At 34.0% G+C, this 25,538-nt stretch overlaps 1 protein-coding gene across 2 annotated transcripts in view; it reads right to left on the bottom strand.

Moving 5' to 3' along the window:
* STRN3 (striatin 3) overlaps positions 1-25,538 on the bottom strand; it is a 136,485-nt gene that overhangs the window by 21,326 nt on the left and 89,621 nt on the right. Inside the window, exons 6-9 of one of the 2 annotated variants that reach the window (XM_025391508.1) lie at positions 21,646-21,775; positions 20,701-20,842; positions 14,770-14,880; positions 4,429-4,569 (exon numbers count right to left, since the gene is read on the bottom strand). In XM_025391508.1, coding sequence (XP_025247293.1) covers positions 4,429-4,569; positions 14,770-14,880; positions 20,701-20,842; positions 21,646-21,775 — 524 coding nt within the window. The remainder of the gene's footprint in view (positions 1-4,428; positions 4,570-14,769; positions 14,881-20,700; positions 20,843-21,645; positions 21,776-25,538) is intronic. The other variant, XM_025391509.1, reaches the window with a different exon arrangement.

The following is a 25,538-nucleotide window of genomic DNA, read 5'->3' on the forward strand; positions in this document are numbered from 1 at the left end:
GCTCACTGCAAGCTCCGCCTCCCGAGTTCACGTCATTCTCCTGCCTCAGCCTCCCGAGTAGCTGGGACTACAGGCGCCCGCCACCTCGCCCGGCTAGTTTTATTTTTGTATTTCTTAATAGAGACGGGGTTTCACCGTGTTAGCCAGGATGGTCTCGATCTCCTGACCTCGTGATCCGCCCGTCTCGGCCTCCCAAAGTGCTGGGATTACAGGCTTCAGCCACCGCGCCCGGCCCGGGCTTTCACCTTGTTGGCCAGAATGGTCTTGAACTCTTGACTTCAAAAGTGATCCACCCACCTCGGTCTCCCAAACTGCTGGGATTACAGGCGTGAGCCACCGCGTCCAGCCTGTCTTCTGGCTTTAAAGCTTTGACTATGATTTTTATTTTAATGTCCCATTCTAGTTACCATGACATTCTAAAATGAAGCAACTAATCTTGACCACAGAGTTTTAATTTCTGATCAGATGTGCCATTTCAATTTCAAACTAAACTCAGGTTGAGCTTCACTTAGATTTCTTGACTATATCATGTGCATTATTACAGCTTTTCATGTTAATATTAGCAGTTCGAATTATTTAAAATGTGTTTTCCTTTCTGTACATACTATTAACCAATTAAACTCTGCCATAATTGAATAACTATTATCTAAATATTTTGTTGTAACAGTCATAGTTTAAGCAACAACCTTCAATATCATTTCAAACATGCTTTGAAAGCAAAAATTTAACATTAAGGTAACAAGGGAGAAATACTCAAATCATTATAATATAAAACTCAATATATTAAAACACACTTAAAATTCATGAGCAAATTTAAAAGGGAAACATTATACAAAAAAAATTAAGCTGTTTGTCAATTTTTTAAAAATTCCCATGAAAAATGATATAAATATGCTACAGGAAACACAAGAGCTGTAATGAAACTTGACAGTCATCACTAATACTACTGGAAATAATTCTGAGAAGATATAATTCATATATGTATACTATGGCAAAATAAAATTCATCTTTATTTAAAACATCTTGTTATTTTATTATTTTATCTATCAAAGTAAGCTATATAATCCGACTCAAATAGGGTTCTAAAATGCAGCTCTGATTCAGTTACTTGATCTAAAATGAATCTGAAAGCACCTGACAGAAAATATATACATAGAGATCCTAACTAGTATTTAGTTAATCTTTCAATTATGACACTTATGAATCTGAATAATCTGTAGCATTGATCTTTTCCTACAAATTATTAGCATGCAGTTATTGGCAATACCAGAAGCAGCTATAAACTATAAAATCAATAATTTAAACTTATGTTTAAGTACATAAAAGTCATTAGATAACATTTACTCAAAGCATTTTTCTCTAGACAAAGAAATATTTTTACTTTAAGCTCATAATTTGTTTCTAAAATGCCACAGTTCTTCCCACTCACAATTATACAAACATTCACTGACACAAAGCCCAATAAAATAACTTTAACGTAACAAATTATTTTGCAGGACTATCTCTGATCAGCCACTGACCAATTTAGGAGCATGTGAAGGTAAGTGTCTGGATGTTAGTTTTACTCGCGTTTTGGATTAATTGTACTTAACAAAAAATTAGTATTATACTCATTTCTAATTAATCATATGACCACATTTCTATCCTTTTCTCTATATACACACATATATTTCATGACATATTTATGTAGATATTGCAAGCTATTCTGCTTACTCAGTATTTATTTACATATATATGTGTAAAACTTCTTTTACACTATTATCTCTGCTTTCCATATTACCCATCACTGTGGCATATGGTAATCCCAGCAGCTACTCATTTGTTTACCCTTATTTCCCTGCAGATGGAATTAATTTCTATCCTAAAAATTCATTTTATTAATGGTAATATAATTACCCATAGTACAAAAATGTCATTAGTAATTCAAAGAAAAATATAATTATTTTAACCAGCCTAAAAAATTAGTTTTGGTATCTTTTTTTTTTCTTCTAATAGAGACAGGGTTTTGCTATGTTGCCCAGGCTGGTCTTGAATTCCTGGGCTCAAGTGATCCTCCTGCCTTGGGCTCCCAAAGTGCTGGAATTACAGGCATGAGCTACTATGCCTGGCCTAGTTTTTAATTTAATGATGGAAATTATAAGACATTTTATTAGGAGGCCTAAGAAGGATTTCATCAAGTAATATAACAATACTAGTATAATGGGTCTATAAAATACAAGGTTTTTTTCAGATTTTTATAACTAATCTTCCTTTTGATGGACACTTATCATGAAGGAAACCTGTAGCTCACATACTGAACTCTTTTTCCCAAGAACTTAGTCCAGGTTACAGATTCCATTTATACCAGGGGCAACGTGATATGTCTCAAGTCTTTAGTAACAACAGTCTAGAAGATTGTAATGTTGAAGTACCACTCCTAGAAAACAGACATTGTTCTTTACAAAATGAGGTAGGACATGGACTTCAAAAGTAAAGAAGTAAGTTGGACAGTGCCACTGAAAATAAAGAGATTATGTACTCCAAAGCTGCCTTCTTAGCTTGAAGTCAAACTCACATCTCTTTAAATAACAAATTCTAGTAAGATCGACACTTCAAAAACTGTAATGAAGTTCACACTTATCAAATCTCTCCCCTCGCCCTCCTCCCAGCATCAAGAAACAGATCACTGACCTATATTCTTTCTTTAAAACACACACATAACACATAAACAAACACACATAGAGAGCTCTAAGCTGGTTTTCGTGTAGAGTGTGCCTTGATTGGCTTTTACCATAAGTCATTGGTTTGAAACATTTAAAAGGGTTCACACTGCTAACATGGGTTTGCCTTAAACTGCAAAACTTGCAGTTTAAATGTACATTAATTACAAAAATTTTAGCAAGTTGTGCTATGCATATTTGGCAAAACAGACCAAAAATGAAGCAAAATCATCACTAAATGCATTTAAAAAAAAAAATGGAGTTGCTATGTGTAGTTTAGAAAATACTTCTAAAGTAAAACAGGAATATATCTCAATAATGGAAATGAGATCTGAAAAAATTAACAGACACTATTTTATTTTTCATTCTAAAGTAAAACAGGAATATATCTCAATAGTGGAAATGAGATCTGAAAAAATTAACAGACACTATTTTATTTTTCATTCATTTTGCTTTGAATGACTGTTATTTTAGTGATTTTTTTTTTTAAGGTGAGTGAAGTAAATGGTAAATTATGAGAGGGAAAAAAATGCAAAATTATTTAACTGTAAGGAAACTGTGCCACTAGGGAAATCTTAAAAGGGAACAAGATGCATTTAAAATTTTTTGACTGGGACATCAAACAAATCCTCTTTACACAGCAAAGGCAATAACATCAATGAAATTTAATATATATGCCAAATTACTGTATCTCATATATCACAATAATCTTTGGTTAAAAACTCAGATTCAATACTTATAAACATCTAGACTTAGAGTTATAAATGATTCAAGTATACCTATATATCTTTGGCCAAAATCAATTTTGGAAAAAATGTTTAAGTAGTACTTTCATTTCCTACACATTTCTAGTTTAGGCAAATTTTATAAAATTGATTACTAGGTAGCATATACTTGCTACCAAGTTAAAGAATAATGATACTGCCTTATTCTCAAAGGACTGAGGCAACAGTTACACATATTTTTTAAAGTAATACATATTTAAAGTAACAGGTTGGGCACTGTGGCTAACACCTGTAATCCTAGCACTTTGGGAGCCAAGGTAGGCGGATCACTTGAGGTCAGGAGTTTGAGACCAGCCTGGCCAACATGGTAATATTCTGTCTCTACTAAAAATACAAAAAATTGGCCAGGCATGGTGGCATGCACCTGTAGTCCCAGCTACTTGGGAGGCTGAGGCAGGAGACTCGCTTGACCCCAGGAGGCGAAAGTTGCAGTGAGCTGTACTCCAGCCTAGGCAACAGAGTGAGACTCAATCTCACGGAAAAAAAAAAAAAGAAAGAAAGAAAAAAAAAAAAAAGGTTCCAAGCACAATGCCTGGCACCACAGTTGTCTTCTAGTAAGTGGTAATTATTATTAGCTGCTAAATTTAAGCAATAAGACAAAATGAGCAGCTTTTTCCATATGTATTATTTTAAGTTTGTTTTTGTAAGTTACTATTTTCCCATTACTGGATCTGTAGTTAAAATTAAAGAAAAGACTCTGAATTCACCTATGATGGAAACAACTCCTCCTCACATTAAAAATGAAAACAAAATATGAAGAAATAGAAGCCAGAAATGTCAAAATCCCTAAATTAATTACATCAAGAGCTTGCCCAACACCTTCTCTAAAGATCATATAAAATGATCATCAACATTTTAAACAGTAGCCTAGTTGCAATATTAAGATGTGATTTGGATTTAAGGTCTTCTGAAATGTAAATAAACACGGTAGCTAAATTCTGTACCTTCCTCTGCTCTTGCACCTTCATGATCAGTCATTCTAGTAGAGGCTGACCTAGACTGATTAATGATTCCTGAAGGGATGTGGGGCAGCTCATCATCTCCCAGATCAGCTATCATGTCGTAGAGTTTTGTCCTGTTGGCCCCTGTAAATTAATGTCAGCAGTAGAGGTTCATTTAATGGCTACCGCTTGACTTGCCAGCAGCGTCTAAAACCAGTTCATTAACAAAACAGACTATTAAGAAGTCTCAGTTATTAAAATATCAGAAAATTAAAGATGTCTTCCATTTTCCATACCATCCCCCGAAACACATTGAGTTTAAATATTTATTATTTCTGTGGAGAGAGAGAGATATATATATAAAGATACATACATGTATTACATATATATCTCTCTCTAAAGATATATATATATCTCCATAAAATACTTTAGAGAGAGTTCTTTAAAGTTCTGTAAACTCACAGACACAGAAGGTATCATTAAAACAAAGGAAAATTTTGGTGTTTAAGGTTAACATTTACCAGTATAAAGAATAAAATAAGGGCTTTTCAACATAATTCACTGTTTAAAAAAGTTAACAAAGGAATAAGTACAAATAATTTTTATGAGGGTGCAACAAACGATTAACTTTACCTGGTGTTTCCATGGATATTTTCCTGCCATGTTAGTACAAATTTATCATTAACAAATCATCCCCAATTTCTTCCAAAATGTTTTTCTCATTTTTCCCAAATCTGAAAAACCTGATTTATCCATGAGATAGATCTCTGAGTTTCTCATAATGATATGAAAGTCAGCACTGTCATAAGCCATAAATGTAAGGGAAGAATTTTGGCTGTTGCCTGGGTAATTCAGGCCAAAACATATAAAACTCAAAAGCTTCTGTAGTATTGTAGAATATTCTTTAACTCTGAACTTTAGAAATAGCAGAATTATTTATTTTGAACCATATATTTTGAAAGAAAACAAGTTTTAAGAATGTCAGAAAAAAATACTTTGAAAAGACAATGCTTTATAATCTACATAAGTTTAAAAAAATAAAATAGGTAAGTCCAAGGTCAAACATTATGACCTTATATTTACTAACGTCATCATTAATGGATGTTAAGTTCACTGTGGCTATTTGAGTGTAAGTAACTCTAAGAACTATTACCCATCTATGTATCCTTAACAAAATACCAGACAATTAGATGGTAAAATTTAGTGGAAATAGGTGGACTTTTAAACATTTATTGGTCCTATTTTACAGTAATTCCTAATTTCTTAGAAATGCTTAAACAACTCTACTTCTGGATTAGGTAATATGTTATGTAGTCTGAATTTCCTAACTAATAATAATGAAGAAACTCAGTGTTACCTGAGGATTTTCCCCCACAGAGAAATGACTGTAAACAAATTCTCCAATAAACAAAAAACTGTCTACTGGATATCCAACCACCAGTTAAATTCAATGTAAAAGAACATAAACATTATTCTTTCTCAAAAATAGCTCCCATTTGTAACTTTCCCACTTGTATGACTACCACCATCGTTTGTTTAATTTCGCTTCTTAAAATTCTGCAACCACATCTTAATTCTTCTTCAACTTGTAAAATTATAAAAGGGTGCGGGCTTTTTTATAAAAAGAATCTTCCTTTAAAGTATTCTCCAAGTTTATCTCTCTATTGACTTTAATCAAGGCTTTCAACCTTATGAATTACTACAACAGACTCCTAATCGGTTCTTCTATCTCTGAGCTCCATTTACCTTCAATCACATTAATATACTACAACTAATTTTCCAAAATTATTACATTTATTATATCTTCCCTCACTGAGAAACCACAAGTAGCACTTCAACACTCTGGATCAAAGTTAACTAAAATCATGTACTTAACCTTTCATGGGCTTTATGATCTGATCCTATTTTTTCTACCCCATCTTATCTTTTAATAATCCACAATACAAACTCCCTCCATTTTCCAGTCAAAGCAGTTTCCATATGTAGTTTCAGTGTTCACTGAGTTTACTTCTGCCATATTTTGTCATATTTGTCCTCACCCATTCTCAGAAAGGTGAGAATGCTTTCTACACACACACACACACACACACACACACACACACTCTCTCTTTCTAATCTTCTAACATGCACCTCAGCCTATCTAAATTCTACCCATTCCTCCACACCAGTTTCATCTCTTCTGTAAAGCTTTTGTTGATCTTTCAATGTTCTCTTATTTGTGTGTAACATAAAATGACTTTATTAAATACTACCTTGTAAATAATTTCATTATATGATAGTTAATGTGAAACATAATAAAGCCTTGACAAAGTTTTGTTACAGATTATGTAAAGTCAAAATCTTCCTGTATACATGAACTGGAAGATACAGAAGGGAAAGAAATTAGGAACTATTATGGAAGCTACTGTTCAAACTGAGAATCCCAAATTATATAATATTATTTACATACTATAGCCAGATAGTTTCAGTGTGACACAGTGCCAAGTTGAGGAAATGATGAAACTTCCCTGCTCTAATCCTAGTTTCTCAAACGCTGCCAAAAGATGACAGCAGATTTCACAATTTAGTCTTTACTCTATTGTGTAGAGCATCTTTCAACTGCAAATTTAATGTCTTCATTTTCTTTCTAAATCTATCCAATATTCTACATATAATAAACGCAACAAAACAATTTCAAATAAAAAATGTGAAGTCTTATCAGCAATGAGAAAACTGTAGGGGTATAACAGGATACTAGACAATATTAATATCAATATTTAAAGGCATATTTGAAGGCCCATTAAGCACTAAACAAAAACTGAAATTTATAGAAGTACAAATACTTTTTCTAATTCTTACAGCAAGAAAAACTTTTATTTTTAAATTTTTATTATTATTTTTGAAACAAGGTCTTGCCCTGTCACCCAGGCTAGAATGCAGTGACACAAACACGGCTCTCTACAGCCTTGATCTCCTTGGCTCTTGACCTCTCGGACTCAAGTGATCCTTCCACCTCAGCCTGCCCAATAGCTGGGACCACAGGCATGTACCACCAAGCTTGGCTAATTTAAAAAAATTTTTTTATAGAGACAGGGTCTTACCATGTTGTCGAGGCTGGTCTTGAACTCTTAGACTCAGGCAATCCTCCTACCTCGGTCTCCAGAGTAGCTGGGACCACAGTCATGTACTACCACACTCAGCTAATTTTTATATTTTTTGTTTTTGTAGAGATGGTCTCACCATGCTGCCTAGCCTGGTATTGGCTGCTGGGGTAAAGCAATCCTCTCCCCTAAGCATCCCAAAGTGCTAGGATTGCAGGCATGAGCCATGGTGCCCAGCTAGAAAAACTTTTCTACTACTGTGAAAACAACCCACCTACTTCTTAATACAAAGTCCTATATAAATGCATAATCCTCTAAACGGACTGACACAATGAAAAATATACTAATTATGCCACGTGTAAGCCAAACTATAGACTACTGTTACGTTTTCAAATTCCACTCTAACATGTACACGCTCATGCCATGAAATTTATCTTCCTATGCTTTCTATCACTGTAAGTAAAATAGTACTTTTGAATAAATCTAACATTTTCCCTTTCTCAAATAAGCCCTCCCTTTGTTGAAGCAAAACTGTTAGGAGGCAAACAATCTGGAAAAGATAAGCTTATTTAGTTAAGTAATGTTTGCTAGATCTGTTCTATTTTCTATAATTAAAGCTTTCACACAACTGTTGTCTTAAATAAATACGAGATCACAATAATAAGAAAAAATAACTTCAGCTGCAAAGTGACTCTTCAGTTTTAAAAAGTGCACTGATTAAACAGTATCAATCTGATACATTCTGATCCTAGGCAAAACACCTAAGTTATTTTCTTGAAAGAAAAAAATCCCGAGTTAAAGGACATGAATAGTTTGTTTTTGAAGAGTGAAATCGGCCGGGCGCTGTGGCTCAAGCCTGTAATCCCAGCACTTTGGGAGGCCGAGACGGGTGGATCACGAGGTCAGGAGATCGAGACCATCCTGGCTAACACGGTGAAACCCCGTCTCTACTAAAAAATACAAAAAAACTAGCCGGGCGAGGTGTCGGGCGCCTGTAGTCCCAGCTACTCGGGAGGCTGAGGCAGGAGAATGGCGTGAACCCAGGAGGCGGAGCTTGCAGTGAGCCGAGATCCGGCCAGTGCACTCCAGCCTGGGCGACAGAGCGAGACTCCGTCTCAAAAAAAAAAAAAAAGAATGAAATTAAAGTCAGAAACATAAAACCACATGCCTAGTTGAAAATAACATCTCTTTTCTATGAAACAATTTTGTTTTTGTCTTTGAGGGAGGAGAGAGAATATAACTATTCTGTGAGCTCTTCGAATTAGTACTATGTGCTAAACGGAAGTAGCTTACTCATCACAGATAATTTGTAGTGTGAGCAAAGGTGTTTTTAAAAGCCTACTTAAGAGTAATTTCTTCTTAAATGTATTCAAATGCTTAATTTTGGATATCTGGCTTCAAGTCACACTTTAAAAAACTGGATTTCCTGTTGACAACATGTTTTCTTGGATCTAGAATAGCAAACGACAAATATTAATACAAAACTTTAAAAATAAAAATTAGAAAATGACTCGGGGGAGCTCACTTATGATTTTTAAGAAATGCTGAAAAAGTTACAAGACTTCCCCCTTTTCAAATGTATTGATAATCAGGCCAGAAGGTGCATAGCAATTCTGCAATGCTAGTAAAGGAAAGAAGGGAAATGGCAAAAAAAAAAAACATATTCTATACATAGAAGAGACAGAAAAGTTAGGATAAATGAGAATAATTAGGAAAATTAAGATAAATCCACTCACTAAGAACCAGGAATGCAAACACATATTCCCAAAATGTGAATTTTTTAAAATGGGGAAAGCCTATACATCTTTTCAAGAAAGGAAATGAAAAAATCTTTTATTGGTAAGTTTAAATTTTATAGGTATAATATAGCTTAAAAGTAACAACGGGCTATAAGAATAACGGCTCCTATCAAGGGAAAATACATTATTATAATCCACAGTTTAAATTGTCCATGTTGAAAAGGAATAACAAATACTAAAGAAAGTCTTAAAAGATTTTTAGCCGCTTCTAACTAAAGCCTCCGTATTTCAGATGCTTCGTTCACACTGTGTGATTTTTAATCACTGATTTACATGTTTTTACTAAGATATAAAATACAGCACAAATGGAGACCTTAAAAAGTTAGAATAATGCTACCAGCCCAACATTTTTACAAAAGATTAATTCACTTCAAGCTCCTCCCAAATTACAGAAAACAGAAATTATTAAAAAGTGAAAGAAAACTGAGTTTTAGCTTAGATATTAGTATTGCATCAATGTTTACTTCTTGATTTTCATGACTGTACTATGGTCATACACCAGAATGTCTTTGTTTAAATACATACTAATATATTTAAAGAGCAATATGTCTACAACTTAGTTTTCTGATTTTAAAAAAAAAAAAATTCCATGGCCAGGTACAGTGGCTCATGCCTGAAATCTTTCTTTTCTTTTTTGAGATGGTCTCCCTCTGTCACCCAGGCTGGAGTGCAGTGGCGTGATCTTGGCTCACTGCAACCTCCGTCTCCTGGGTTCAAGTGATTCTCCTGCCTCAGCCTCCCCAAGTAGCTGGGACTACAGGTGTGAGCCACCATGCCCAGCTGATTTTTTTTGTATTTTTTGTAGAGACAAGGTTTCACCATGTTGGCCAGGATGATCTCAAACTCTTGACCTCAGGTGATCTGCCCGCCTCGGCCTCCCAAAGTGCTGGGATTATAGGCATGAACCACTGCACTCAGCCTCACACCTGAAATCTTAATGCTTTAGGAGGTTGAGGTGAGACGATCACTTGAAGCCATGAGTTTGAGACCTGCCAGGGCAACATACAGAGATCCTGTCTATTAAAAAATGTAAAAGTTAGCCAGGCATAGTGGTGCACACCTGTGGTCCCAGCTACTCAGGAGGCGGGAGTGGAAAGACTGCTTGAGCCCAGAAGTTTGAGGTTGCAGTGAGCTACGATGTGCTATGGCACTCCATCTGCAGAAGCAGAGAGCCTGTTTCAAAAAATAAATAAATAAAAAAGAATATATTTACAGAAAGGAAAGGGAAAAGCAAGTGTGGTAAAGTGTTAACATTTGGTGGGCGAAAAGTGAAACCTGGGTGAAAAGTATATGGAATTCTCTGTACTATTCTCACAAAATTTTCTTAAGTCAGAAATTATGTCAAAATAAAAAGTTAAAAGGAAAAGAAAGCTTAACCCTGTGAAGCCTGAGACCAAAATAACTGCATCAAACCTCTTTAGTTTCATGGTATTGACTCTTAAGAGTATTAATAAGATAAAGTACATCTCAATTATATTGTATATCTCACTTAGTGAGAAGGAAATACTGAAGTGGGTCTACATTCCAAGGCAAGGCTGTCACTTTTAACCCCTCTTCCTCTTGCAGGGGGCAAGGTAAAAAAAAAAAAAAAAGAAAAAAAAAAAAGGAAGAGTGGGATGCAGTGAACAAGCTGGAAGACAAAGAAACTTTAACTTAGTACTTGATTTTAGAAGCCTTTCCATTTAAAAGTCAAATCTTGAATGGGTCTTTACAAAGTTAAAAAGTCAGCATTCTTGCCATTTTTCTCTTTCCCTTCCAAAAAAAAAAAGAAAAAGAAAAAATACTGGATTACATCTGCTGATTCCATATGGTAAAGTCAGCAAATAGTTTTCTTCCCTCTAAGACGCTGCGGTGAAAAATCTGTAGAAGCTTATACTAATTCAGTAGGTGTGACTTATTAACAAATTCTGGAATAAAGAAAAAAATCAAGGTTGGTAAATGTATACAAATTTACATTTACATAGGTAGAACAAGTTCTGGTTTAATTACACAATAGGGTGACTATAGCTAATGATAACGTATTCTATATTTCAAGATAGCTAGAAAAAAAGGGTATGGGTGCTATAACCACAAAGAAATGATGAATATGCTAACTACTCTGATTTTCATTATTCAATGTTTAAATATATTAAAACGTCACACTGTGTCCCATAAATATTTATAATTATGTGTCATTTATAAGCAAAAAAGAAAATTTAAAGAAATCAAAAGGCTACAGATAATGAATTATTCTATCTTGTACAAAGCTACATAAGGAGAACATCAGAACAACAACATGGACTAGATAATAGAAATGCTAAGAAATTCATGAATTACCTTTTCATGTAAAATTATATCTTAGTATTAATATGATGAGTTATTTGAATTAAGATCATTAGAAGTTTGCGATCTATAAACAGAAAAAAAAGTTTTTACTTTCTTAAACTCTATTTTCATGGCAAGGATTCAGAGCCAACATTTTCACACTGAATTCTGTATTCAAGAGCAAAAATTTTTTAATTTACAAAATTTCATAAAGGAAGTATAAAAAAGAAACATAATTTATTTCTGAATTATCTTTCCTGAGACACTTTGCTAGAGACCTTATCCCTATATCTACTTACATTAGTAGCCTTAAAGACAGTAATACTTAAAAAAATGTTTAAAAATTAGAAACAAATCTACAGGTTTAACTAATGGAAGCTAAGTTAAATCCACAAATATTGTATTTTAAATGACTGTGAAACATTAAGAAATAATGAGTTAAATTACAACAATAATATTCTAGTTAAAATATTAAGAAGGAGGTTTTGTGTATATAGACTTTTAAGAAAAGATGGATGAATATATGCCAAATAGTCTCTGAGTGGTAGGATTGCAGGTGATTTTTATAGTTTTTCTTTATGTTCCTGTATACTTCTTATATTATCTGAATAACAAGCATGTGTTGTGTTGATGATTATATAAGCAAAATTCATTTTTTTGAAAAAACAGATATAAAATCAAAATTAAAGTGGAATGGGCTGAATAACAGAATACCCATCTAGATAGTAAGATGTTATTGAGACATGTAAGCCTTAAGTTATGAATTTGGGGTCTCCAGGTACTAATTCAATAAAAGAAGTTCACTTTCATCCATTTCACATACTGGGTTCCTCTCTGTTGTTTGGAAAGAAAAAAAAAATCACAAACATATACAAAGGAATTATTTGCTGACATAAAATGATGTTTTCTATGATGGTAGTAGGCAAATTATAATATTGTGTGTATTAAGGTCCAATTAAAAAAAAACATAAGGCCGAGCATGGTGGCTCATGCCTATAATCTCAACACTCTGAAAAGCTGAGGTGGAAGAATGGCCACAGGCCAAGAGTTCGAGACCAGCTTGGGCAATACAGAGAAATCCCATCTCTACAAAAAACTTTTAAAAATAAAATATTAGCCAGGTGTGGTGGCACGTGCCTATAGTCCCAGCTACTCAGGAGGCTGAGGTGGGAAGACATCTTGAGGGCAGGAGAGTTCAAGGCTACAGTGAGCTATGATTTGCACTACTGCACTCCAAACCGGGTTCTAAAAAAATTAAAATTTGTATGAGGGGTTAAAAATTCAGCTTTAGTTTATCTGTTTCTAATATTTCTTAAACATACTTAAACATACTTTTTTAAATTAAAAATATTTTAAAGAAAAGTTTAAAAGCAACAACTAAAAAAGACCTTGACTTACATCTTATTTACAGACCTCAAAAAGATACAGGTCTAGTCATAGTCTATCAGAGGAGGAAAATGGGATACTTCCATCTTAAATTAGAAGCAACGTTATCTAATATTTCAAAAAAAAAATCTTTAGCAGATTAAGCCAGTTTCTGATACTATATATAAAATAAGCAATCCACTAGTAAAATGAACCACTTTATTTCCTTAAAAAAAAAAAAAATTAAACCCTAGGCCGGGCACAGTGGCTCATGCCTGTAATCCCAGCACTTTGGGAGGCCAAGGCAGGCAGATCATGACGAAGTCAGGAGATTGAGACCATCCTGGCTAATGTGGTAAACCCCTGTCTCTACTAAAAATACAAAAAATTAGCCAGGCATGGTGGCACGTGCCTGTAGTCCCAGCTACTCAGGAGACTGAGGCCGGAGAATCGCTTGAACCCAGGAGGCGGAGGTTGCAGTGAGCCGAGGTTGCGCCGCTGCACTCCAGCCTGGGCGACAGAGTGAGACTGCGTCAAAAAAAAAAAATTAAACCCCAAAATTCTAATGTCATTTTGTCTATTCTAAAATAGTCAATCATGCAAACGTACTTTTATACTCAAAATGCTTGCATTATAGGTAAATGATGTTAGAACTAAACACAACCCTAGCCCAGTATCAAATGTTTTTAAATACAATAAGCTGTTCACTATATAGTCTTTTAATTCACATGCAATAACAAAAGCTATCATAAAGTTATAAAAGAAAATTGTGTAACAGGCGAAACCCCCAAAACTTCAATTATTAGCCTCCACAGTAAATGAAATCACTCAAAAAAGGTTTTACTGAAAGAAACTCGCACATGTTTCTATTACACCTGCCATTTTATATATTAATGTATTTGTCACCAAAGAAACACAAAAAGAATGTCTGTATCATTTTTGCCTTTTTCTCACACTATTTTCTCCTTTATATAGTCAACATGTTAGACTAGGAGGGGTCAATGGCCAGTTGAAAAGAGTCCCAAAATAAGTTTCAAGTCTCTCTAGTTAACAGTCATAGATCTGAAGATACTTTTATGTAGCAACTTTTAAGTTTGCACCACCAAATGGAAATGAATTGCTACTTTAAGAGAGGTACTGTAGCGGATTTATATTTTAATAAGTAAATTGGTTAATATACAACACAGTGAAAAATACATCCAGGCACCAAGACACCCAGCAATGACTAAACAAACCCTACTGCCACCACTAACCTCCCACTCCTGGTCTCCTTCACCACAGTAGCCAAAAAAAACTACCCAAGAGATTCTTCTTGCTGCTGCTGTTGTTTGTGGTTGGATTAAGACCAGAAAGCAGAAACTACAGAAAGGGCTTTCCTACTCACTGTAGGTAAGGATTCCCAAACTAAGAAATGTAACCTGGATATGAGTTGTTTATAGCTATACTCTATGTATCAAAAATGGAGAAATTTATACTTTTCTCCCTTCTGAACAAATTTTTATTTTTTTATTCCAATGTCAATATTCCTAACAATTTGGTAAAGTTTTTAAAGCTTAAAAACAATCCTCAAAATCTTTCCTTTACCCTTCCCATATATTTTAAATGATTTTCTACTTGATCGGTAACACATCCTAAATTATATACAAACAAATTTCAATTATACAACAGACAAAGTTTAAAGTTAGTTGCCCCCTTTTTGAAACAAAAAATTAAGTTACACAAAAAAAACAGAATTGAAGAATTTTTTCCTTAATTATTGGTATACAAAAATTATAATAGTCAGAATCTGCACTTACTCTTCACCCCTTTCTTCCCCTTTCGTTCCTTCTTGTACTGTTCCTTCAGTTTACTTATTAGTCCCTGGTCTACATCCCAAACCTCAGCAGTTGGGGAGAGGTCATCTTTATCTACATGCAGCATATTATTAAAAGAAAAAAAATCAGCAGTTGGCAATGCAAGCTGTTGGCAGTAAACTGTTATAGCTTTACATAATCATAAAAAAATGTACTAATAGCATATACTCAAAATACTTTAAAGGTGCAGTCTCAATTCTGGTATTCACAACTCAAACTCTAAATGCCCATGTCATAAGTTTCTAAACATTTAATATCAACAGTTAAATAGTGCTTCATTTTCATGAACCACAAGTTTGAAGGTTATCATTCATTCAATAGACTGACATTAGAAATCTAAATAAAAATAGATCACTGCATCTTTATAAAAATGTTAATAAAAAATTATTCAGCCAGCATCATAAAAGCAAATGAATGAAATACATGCGAACTACTCGGAAAAGTGCAAGCTAGAAAGTTAAGTGCTGTTTCATTGATGAAAATATTCATGCACCTTCTGTCATACTGATTCTGCATGCACAGGATTAACTGTACTAATGGAGAGGCATTCTAGTCCAATATAATACACATAAGGTGAAAAATACAATGTCTTGAATAATCCATACAAAGCATTCAGAAAGTCCCACCTCTGCCCCCACCCACCCAAATAGTTCAACATCTCATTACCTTCTTCCATTGGTCTACAACTAAGATTAGCAAAAAAACAAAAACAAAACAAAACAAAACAAAACACAAAAAAACAAAACTCAAATTCCACTGAAGAATTTTTTTAAAATTGATATTTTTTTCAGGATAAAAGTAGTGATCAGCATGGAGAAGTGAAAACATACATTGCTGTACATCTGCTAAAGCTACATCAGCTATTTTAGCTGAATAATAAATCCATATTTAACTAAATACTTGTGCCTGAGAAAATTTACTCATAGTCAACTAGAGGAAAAACAGCACTAAAAAGAGGCAGCATAAAAATAATTAAGTCTTTGAGACTTATTTTAAATATTGAGGATTTTTCCTTCCTTTGTGTGGTTTTAAAACAGCCATGTTATAAGGAAGTTTAACATCCTGACTTGTTAAGTTTTTGATAATTCAGTATATTCTGGCTCACAAGTTTTCTAAGAGCCACGCTAGGCCTCACTGACTTAATCTATAAAGTAGACATAAAAAGCCGTTCTCTTCCTTTATAGATTGTTATACGTACCAAACTTAAGAAATTCTCATATTTGAATGGCACACAGAAATGCAAATATTTACTGTACCTTGAGTTTTTCCTGCTACAATTGTCGTAACTTTTTCCCTGATGGTTAGACCACCTATGATCACAGGTGGTCAGTATGTGAAAAGCTAAATCCTAAGCTTTAAATTAATTTGCTAACTTGAATTACCTGAAACTAAGTTACTCATGACTAAAACTTACACCTAAGATTATCTGTCAAATCCACAAATTGTAATGCTGTTTGTAATACAGTTATAAAGAGAAAATTCACTTTACTCAATTCACATGCACTCAAATCATGAAGTTTCCTGAAAACTACACTGCATCAGGAATCCTTCTGTAAACTTATTGAATATACTAAGAAAAACGGGATCTCAACAATTAATCATTTGCACTCATCTTAATGAAGTTAACAATTCTTAATTTCAACTACTTAAAGCAAGACAAATTGATACATTACGAGCAAATATTTTTTAAACCTCACAGAGACCAAAAAAACTTAAGTTGTATAAAGGTTATATAGGAAATCAGATAGAAGAGAAAAATTTAATAAGAGCCAAACAGTTTTCTAAAAGACCTGTGTAGAGAGAATAAAACTGTGAACAGCTCTAATGCTGACAAAGAGAGTGGAGTGAAAATGCATAGAGAATAAAAAAAAGGATAAACTTAAGGAAAAAATATTACTTGCAAGATAATCTCAAATCTAGAAAACAAAAGTAAATTTAGGCAGTGCAAAGAACAGGTTGGTGAATGCATATGTGCACAAACAACATCCTGAAACTTGCCTGGTAAGTAACAGCTGTTTGATATTGCTTATAAGAAACAGATAAGAGCAAAAGGGAAGAGGCAGCATAATCTTCTACATATTAATCCTGTTTTTAAAAAATCTAGGGGGAAAAAATACCAAGAAATGAGGTTGAATCATTTACGGTAACTTTTATGTCTAAAAGAAAACACAAATATGCATAAGAAAGTTGACTCCTGACAGCTCAAACCCACAAAAACATGAAATTCTACTATGGCAATTCTGATTACCAAAGCAGAGGAATTATACACATCTATTAACTGTCGCATAAATTTGTAACTAACTTTATGCATATACTTATACTTTATCCATTATACTTAAGTACAAACATTCAGGTGCTAATTGTATTTTGTAGTTCTATAAATCTCTACAGATCAGTTTCAAAGATAGGAGACAATAAATGAACAGTCTTAAAATGCCTAGTCTCCATGAAAGAAAAAGCAAAATAGAAATGCCAACTATTGTTTTTGATAATTAGAAGAACTAAAAATCACTAATATTAAACTCAGACTATCTAACACAGATGACACTGAAAAGAGAGTTAGAAAGCTTGCCAAAAGGCAGTGGTTTCATAAGATAAAAAAAAAATTCAAAGTCAGAGATAACAAATTGTCGATTGCTAATATACAAAATAAAAACTAGATTCTCTAATGTAAGGACTACAGAGTATGTTTCATTAAGACAAGACTTACATTTTTAAAAAATCAGTGCTCTTTTACTCAATAATTCAAATCTGGGCCGGGCATCGTGGCTCACACCTGTAATCCCAGAACTTTGGGAGGCCGTGCGGGTGGATCACCTGAGGTCAGGAGTTCAAGACCAGCTTGGCCAACATGGTGAAACCCTGTCTCTATTAAAAATAGAAAAACTGGCCGGGCATTGTGGCACACGCCTATAATCCCAGCTACTCTGGAGGCCGAGGCAGGAGAATCACTTGAATCCGGGAGGCGGAGGTTGCAGTGAGTCGAGATCGTTACATTGCACTCCAGCCTGGGTAACAGAGTGAGACACTGTCTCAAAAAAAAAAAAAAAAATCTGAAAGCTACCACTTTCCTATTTATAAATATATTCAAATTTTTAGAAAACGAATTCCATAAATATAAAGAGTGTTTGCATATTCATCGTCTTTGCTTTGGAAAAAATGACTATGACATCTTGTTGAGTAAAGATGAAGAACTCTGGAAACACTGCATAAATCACTTGACAGTTTTCATTTCTCACAGAAAAAAAACTATTTGAACCATCTTATACTTAAATGAGTTATTTTCCTTCATCAAGAACTTAAAATGTTTTAAAGATAATATTTCCGTCTTGTCTGGAAGTAAGAGACCTTTCCAATTATTTCCACTTAACACAGGAGACACCGGCACTGTCAAATAATGATAGTAAAAAGCAAAGTATTGAGAGTTGTCTTAAAACTCTGCGCTACAATCAAAAGTCTTCAGACAGAAGGACCAATCAGTTGTACATAATATGGGAACTATTATCAAAGAAATAATGCCATTCCATACCAATTACATTCCTGAATTTTTTCTTTATCCTTTTGACTAAATTTCTAGCAACTTTAGGCTAAGGAAACAGGAGTAAGTATGTGTCAAGATTTAGCTAAAAAGATACTCGATAAATATTTTGATCATTTTCTTTTTAATGAAAATAATCTAAATGTGCATCATAGGGCTCTGGTTAAATAAAATCATGGCACATTATTGACAGAATGTTTTCCAGCTATTAAAAATGATGCTGATTGGGCATGGTGGCTCATGCCTGTAATCCCAGTAGTTTAGGAGGCCAAGGCAGGCAGATTGCTTGAGTCCAGGAGTTCAAGACTAGCCTGAGCAACATGGCCAAACTCAGTCTCTACAAAAAAAAAAAAAAAAAAAAAAAAGGCAAAAATTAGCCAGGTGTGGTCACCCGCCTGTGGTCTCCATTATTCAAGAGGCTGAGGTGGGAGGACCCCTTGAGCCTGGGAGGTGAAGGTCACAGTGAGCCAAGATTGCACCATGGCACCCCAGCCTGGGCAACAAAGCGAGATCCTGTTTAAAAAAACAAAAGGGGGGATGCAGAAGAACCATGTATTAAGTGAAAAGTGTGCATTACAAATCAACATTGAGCAAACTCCTTATTTTACTAAATAAATAAATATATATACACATGCTTATAAAAAATATTCATCTTCACATGTATTTGTAGGTTCTAAGTTTTCTAAAACACACTTGTATTACAAAGTAATTATATATTTATATAATTACAAAACAATCAGGAAAAAAGCAATACTTTTGAAATTACTGGAAAAAGGTATTTCCAACATTGTCTGCACAGAGAAGCTAAAAGAAAAGTTAAATATTTTTACTGTTTCTCCTGAGCAATGCTGATTTTGAAGAAAGATACTCTTCTAAAACACAATCATTTTCAAATAAGTACAAAAATGTAGTCTAGAAGGTAATTGTGTTTTCTCATGTTTGAATTAATGTGTCTCTTCTATTTCCATTTAGAAGAAGAAAGAAGTGAAGGTCTGAAAATAATGCTTAAGAACTATAATAAGAAAACTGGTGGCAAAATTCAAATCTTTTAAGTACCTGATTCATTTTTTTATATCAAGATAATAAATGTACTATATATTAGGTTTTTTCTCTCTTGCTATTAGCAATATTTGGTTTAAACACATAAATGAGGCATCTTTTAAAAAGCCAAGTGTTTGCTATCAAAGTAGTTTTAAAAAAAGATCTAGTGATTATTCTTCTTGCTTGTAATTAAGCAAAACTTTGATGCATTAAAATAACCTTCTCCAGGTTGGGCACGGTGGCTCATGCCTCTAATCCCAGCACCCTGGGAGGCCAAGGCCAGTGGATCGCGAGGTCAAGAGATCGAGACCATCCTGGCCAACATGGTAAAACCTCGCCTCTACTAAAAATACAAAAATTGGCTGGGTGTGGTGGTGTACACCTGTAGTCCCAGCTACTCGGGATGCCAAGGTAGGAGAATCACTTGAACCTGGGAGGCGAAGTTGCAGTGAGCCAAGATTGCACCACTGCACTGCAGCCTGGCGACAGAGTGAGACTCCATCTCAAAAAAAATAATAATAATAAAATAAATAATAACCTTCTCCAATAAAGCTCAGTAAACACACTTTGTTCTACCTACCAGACAACATGCCGATATTAAATGAGGAATGCATGAACATATTTACTAGGAAAAACATTAAGGACGCCAGCTATTCATTTAAAGTATTTTTTACACTTATTTTACCTCCTAATGGGGTTTTTAACCATGTACAGATAGAGAATGGTTTTCTCTTAGTTATGGCTGAATCATTATTAGCACAATGTACCACTTCCAAAGTTTAGGCCCTAACATTTTGCACACTGAATATTATAGGTAATAAAGTGTAGTATCTTCATTAAATTGTGCTCAATATAGAGCTATAATTCAGGATGAGTAGCTTTATTCTTTCTTAGTAATTAGTCAGATAACACTATATGGACATACTGAGTGTTAAATCTTCCTAAATCTAGAATATCAAATTAAACAATGGGAATGTTCAAAACTGAATACATACATTTTTAAAAATCTACTAAAAGGAAAGAAATTGGATTTCCAAATCAATTAAATGTTTCAACTTTAAATCCAGACAAATTCTAAAAATCAAAATTCACCAAAAGCCATATATATTAAAGTTTAGTCACCAAATTTAAATAAATTGGTACAAAATACATTGCTATTATTCAATACCACTTCCCCTTGCTCTCAGTTTAACTGCCACCATATACTGATACACACATTCCACATAAAATATTTAATAATAACCCATCATTAAGGGCTAGATTTCCTCCCACCCCCTATTTCTTTATCATCTTACCCCATTCTGTGCCATCCCCCGAACTCCGTGCTTCTCCAGCTCCTTCACCATCTTCAGCAGTCACTAAAAAATCAAATTCTTTCAGTGCTTCCTCAGTATCAGGATCGTCAGTTAGGTCGGCAGCTAAACCTTCATTACCTATCTGTAAATAGAATATAAACCAAGAATTACTTTTATCCTAAATGGAAAAGGGATGCTTTAATATCGTCACATAACTACATTTACACACCCATTTTAAAATTACTTGGACCCAAAATTTTAGATTTCCCATGTAATTCACAAATCCCAAATTATACTTTAGCTAAATGGTTCAACAGTGCTGTGCCAAGATTGATCTAAGTAATGTGGCACTAAAAATGGTTTAAGTGCTAATCATCAAGAACAGTTAACTTCTTAAATTACAGTACATTCACAGTTAGTCCTCCACTAAAGAACCAGTCACTTATTTGCATTCTGATATGTTATGTTGAATTGACCTCATAAATGGGAAACTGCATGCTTAGCCCTTCACTCATAGAGATATGGCATAGTAACTAATTTAAGTTCATAGCTGTGATAATTGTAACAGTGCTTTACCTTTCAGAACAAAAAATAAATAAAAAGGATCAAAATCCCTATTCACTCAAATAGACGTTATACATATAGAATGTGTCAAAAAAAAAACTGAAAACTGATTTTGCAGACCAGAAACTTTTGTGGAACATCGTCATTTTTTTCTTACATAACTGTAAAATCTCAAATACCCACAATTAAACCTACCCACCTGTTGCAGCACACCAACATGGCACATGTATACATATTTAACAAACCTGCACATTGTGCACAGGTACCCTAGAACTTAAAGTATAATTTTTTAAAAAATGGTAATAGCACACACGTAAAAAAAAATTCCTATTCCAACTATATGAATATATAGCTAATAAGAATATAAAAGCTAATTCCTACTTTGTGTTTATTTATCCGATGTTTGTCTTTTCCTTCTGGGATGCCTTCAATCATGTCATTTTCCTCTTCTTCATCACTGTCATCAGCATTTTCTAAGAAATTGAATGTCTCCAGAACATCACCAGAGGACCTGTGTGAAGGAAAAAAGATGAATCCAACTATTCCAATGGTTGGTTCTAATACTTCTTTCTGGTTCCCATTTTAAATCAATTCTTAAAACTAAAGAGATTTGAATGACTACCTACTGTCTGAGGACTTTATTCAAGAAAAAAAGTTTGAAAGATTTATGTTCTACAACTGAAATAAAAGTAATTATTCTCTGCTGACTTTCTCCAAAGTTCATTGTCCAAAATATTTTAGGTAATTACTGCAACAAATTAAAATCCTACAGTATTAGACACTCAAACACATATTATTAGTTCTGAAAATAAAGCCATCATAAATGAGCAACTGAAACTTAGTATTTCTTATAACTACAACCTCTTACAGTTTGGTCTAAATGTTTGAGGACTAAAACAGCAAATACCAAAGTTTATCAGGTGGGGCCAGGGACAGTGCTTCGTAACTGTAATCCCAGCACTTTGGGAGGTGAATGGGAGGAGACCGCTTGAGCCTAGAGTTCAAGACCATCCTGGGCAACATAGTGAAACCCACCTTCAAAAAAAAAAATTAGCTGGGTATGGTGTCATGTGCCTACAGTCTCAGCTACTCAGCGGGCTGGGATAGGAGGATTCTTTGAGCCCAGGAGGTTGAGGCTGCAGTGAGCTATTGACCATACACTGCATTCCAGCCTGGGTGACAGAGCAAGACCCTGTCTCAAAATGAAAACAAAAAAAACTTAAAAATAATTTATCAAGCAGCTCAGATTTAAATTTATAGTACATCAGATATAAAACATCCCAATCCATTTCACAGACTGTCTTAGCTAGAAAAAATAACTCAAAATCTATTAAATAAATACTTTTAAGTCTTGTAGAATCACTCATTTAACAGGTCATAGGGACAATCTATTTTATCCACTTAACTAAATCTTTTAACTAATTTGAGTTTCTCTATGCACACACAAAAAAAGGTTTTCATATAGTTGTTTAAATGTTTAACAATAAAGGCAGCAACAAAACAGTAGAAAATTCAGCCGAACAAAGACTTTCACCATGAAAAGTCTCTGCTCTGCCACTAAGTAGCTGCTTGAATTTGGCCAAACCATTTATATCTTTTGGCCTCAATTTCTTTACCTGTAAATTGTGGGGGCTGAATTAGATTATCTCAAATGTCTTTACTAAGAGTACATGGTAACAAAAAGAAAAATAATATAAAACTCAGGGAGGGTTTTTGCCCCCCTCTCTGATTGGTTCACTCCATTAGTCCAAATTAAATATATAACACAATTCAGATTATACTTGTCTCTTGGTTTCCATGAGGCATTGGTTCTAGGATACACACCTCCCTATCATGCTCAAGTCCCTAAGCACATTCTCCCTATAGTATACTTTAAATCATCTCCAGACTATTTATAATACCTAATACAATATAAATACTACATAAATAGGTGTCATACAGTATTTTTAAATTTGCATTATTTTAATTTTTAATTGTCATTTTTTTCAATGTGGTATTTTGAATCCATAGGTGCAGAACCTACACAGAAAGGGCTGACTATATTTTTAAAACAGCATTAACAAAGAGTGTTAATAGGCTGTACTATATCCCACCCAATCCAGCACATAGTTTAAAGGAACTGTATAATGAATGAATGTAGGAGATGGTTTTTTCAAATGCAAATTAGTAAAAACAACCACAAATCTACGAGAACAAAATGTACTTTCAGCTCAAAACTTACAATATAACTTAATATTTGGATATTAAATGAAAGGCAATGAATGCATTTGATAAAAGTAGCATATCAATGATACAATAATTTAAAAGAATTTTAAGATATATTTGTTTTGAACTTTGAAAAATTAAGTATTCCTGCTCCTTGGATAGAAATTTCTGTCTCTAAAGTGAGAGTGCCTCCTGTTTCCAGGTTTTAAAAACTGTATTTAATCACAGCAACATATGTGCATGGCTTTAAAAGTCAAATGGAACACAGCGCATAAAAGCAAGAATTCGTCAATCAGATTTCACCAAAATTATTAACATTTGCTCTTTGAAAGACATCAAGAGAATGTAAAGAAAAGCCTATAAATTGTGAAAAAATATTTGCAAGTTATATTTCATGAAAAACTTGTGTTTAAGTTATAAAGAACACTTAAACCATAACAGTAACAAAACAATAAAAAATGGGGAAATATTTCAAATAGATATTGCATCATAATGATAGGTGGAATGCAAATAAGCATATGAATAGATGCTCAACATCATTAGTCTTTAGGGAAATGAAAATTAAAGGATCATGGACTGTGAAAGGTCTCAGGTTTTTCCCGGCCTTCATGCTAACAACCTAGCCTATTACTGTTTCATGGATCCTGAAATAAGTCATAAAATTGAGACAGAGACAAGAATTCTCTTCAGGAGCACAGGAAGTAATAGGACCATGTTTGCTGAATTTCCTTTGCCCAGGTCCCACAAGGGTGGCAAGGAGGTAATCGGGTAGATGTTACACTTACAGTTCGTTTGAATCATAGCGGAGGAACTCTGAGCTTAGGGAACTTGAATCATTTATATTGAACAGTAAGCATGACTTCCCAGAAGACTGTCTCTATCTTACAATGTTGGTTGTTACATAAATATCCTTAAATAGATAGTCCAGAATAAAAGGGCAATATGTGTCTCTGCTCACAGGATGTTTAGAAACATGAGAGATCAGTGGAGAATTGTCTCTAAAAAACAAAACAAAAATGAGGAAGTGTCACAAACTTGTAAGAATGACTAAAATTAAGGAACACAGTCTGGAGTGGAGTTTATAAAGAGTAGAAAAAGATTAGAATTGCTGAGTTGAAGAATGAAGTAAGGAATCAGCCAGTGAAGAAAAAGAAAAGATTTGTCAGACAACTTTTAGGGCTCTACTGAAGTTAGCTAAGAATAATTTGGGGATCATGAGTATCGTAAATCTTTTGTTGCTGTTGCTGTTGTTGCAGTTGCTAAAATGAAGTTCTGCTTGCTAGGAAATACTTAGGAGAAAAAAGCCAAATTGTTCTAAATAAATTGACAAGGCATACAATGAGTAACAACAGAGTCTCCTGCCCTATTCTTCTCTATCTTTGATTCCCACACACTAGGAAAAACCATTTTAAACTTATTTTTAAAGAAGCTTCCTTTGTTATTTACCCTATTTGTTCTAAATAACATGCTTAGATTGCTATTTCTTGATAAAAATGTAGTTCCCTCACAATCTCCATCCCACATCTATACTTCCACCCATAACAGTAATATAGTTACATCAGTTTACTTTTTGTTATATTAATATTCCATGGTTACATTGTAAGTCCATATTAATATTTCCATTTAAATCACATTACAATGACTCTACTTCCTTTCTTTTATATATAGTTTTCCTGAAATAACTGCCTAGTCTGGTTTTTTTTAATTGCCTGGTTTTCCAAGGATGTTACCACTATTCTTCTCTGAAATCTGCCATGGTCTGAATGTTTGTGTCCCTCAGCAAAATTCCTATTTTGAAACCTAATCCCCAATATGATGGTATTGACAGGTGGGCCTTTGGGAGGTGGCTAGGTCATGAGGACAGAGTTCTCATGAATACGATTAGTACTCTTATAAAAATAAGAGGCCCAAAGGAGCCTGCCTTCTCCACCACGTGAAAACCCAGTGGGAAGTCAGCAGTCTGCAACCCAGAAAAGGGTCTTCACCAGAACCCAACCATGCTGACACATTGATCTTAGACTTCCCAACCTCCTGAGCTGTGAGAAATAAATTTCTATTGTTTATACGCT

The sequence above is a fragment of the Theropithecus gelada genome, chromosome 7b (genome assembly GCF_003255815.1).
Source record: "Theropithecus gelada isolate Dixy chromosome 7b, Tgel_1.0, whole genome shotgun sequence".
Classification (NCBI taxonomy): Eukaryota; Metazoa; Chordata; class Mammalia; order Primates; family Cercopithecidae; genus Theropithecus; species Theropithecus gelada.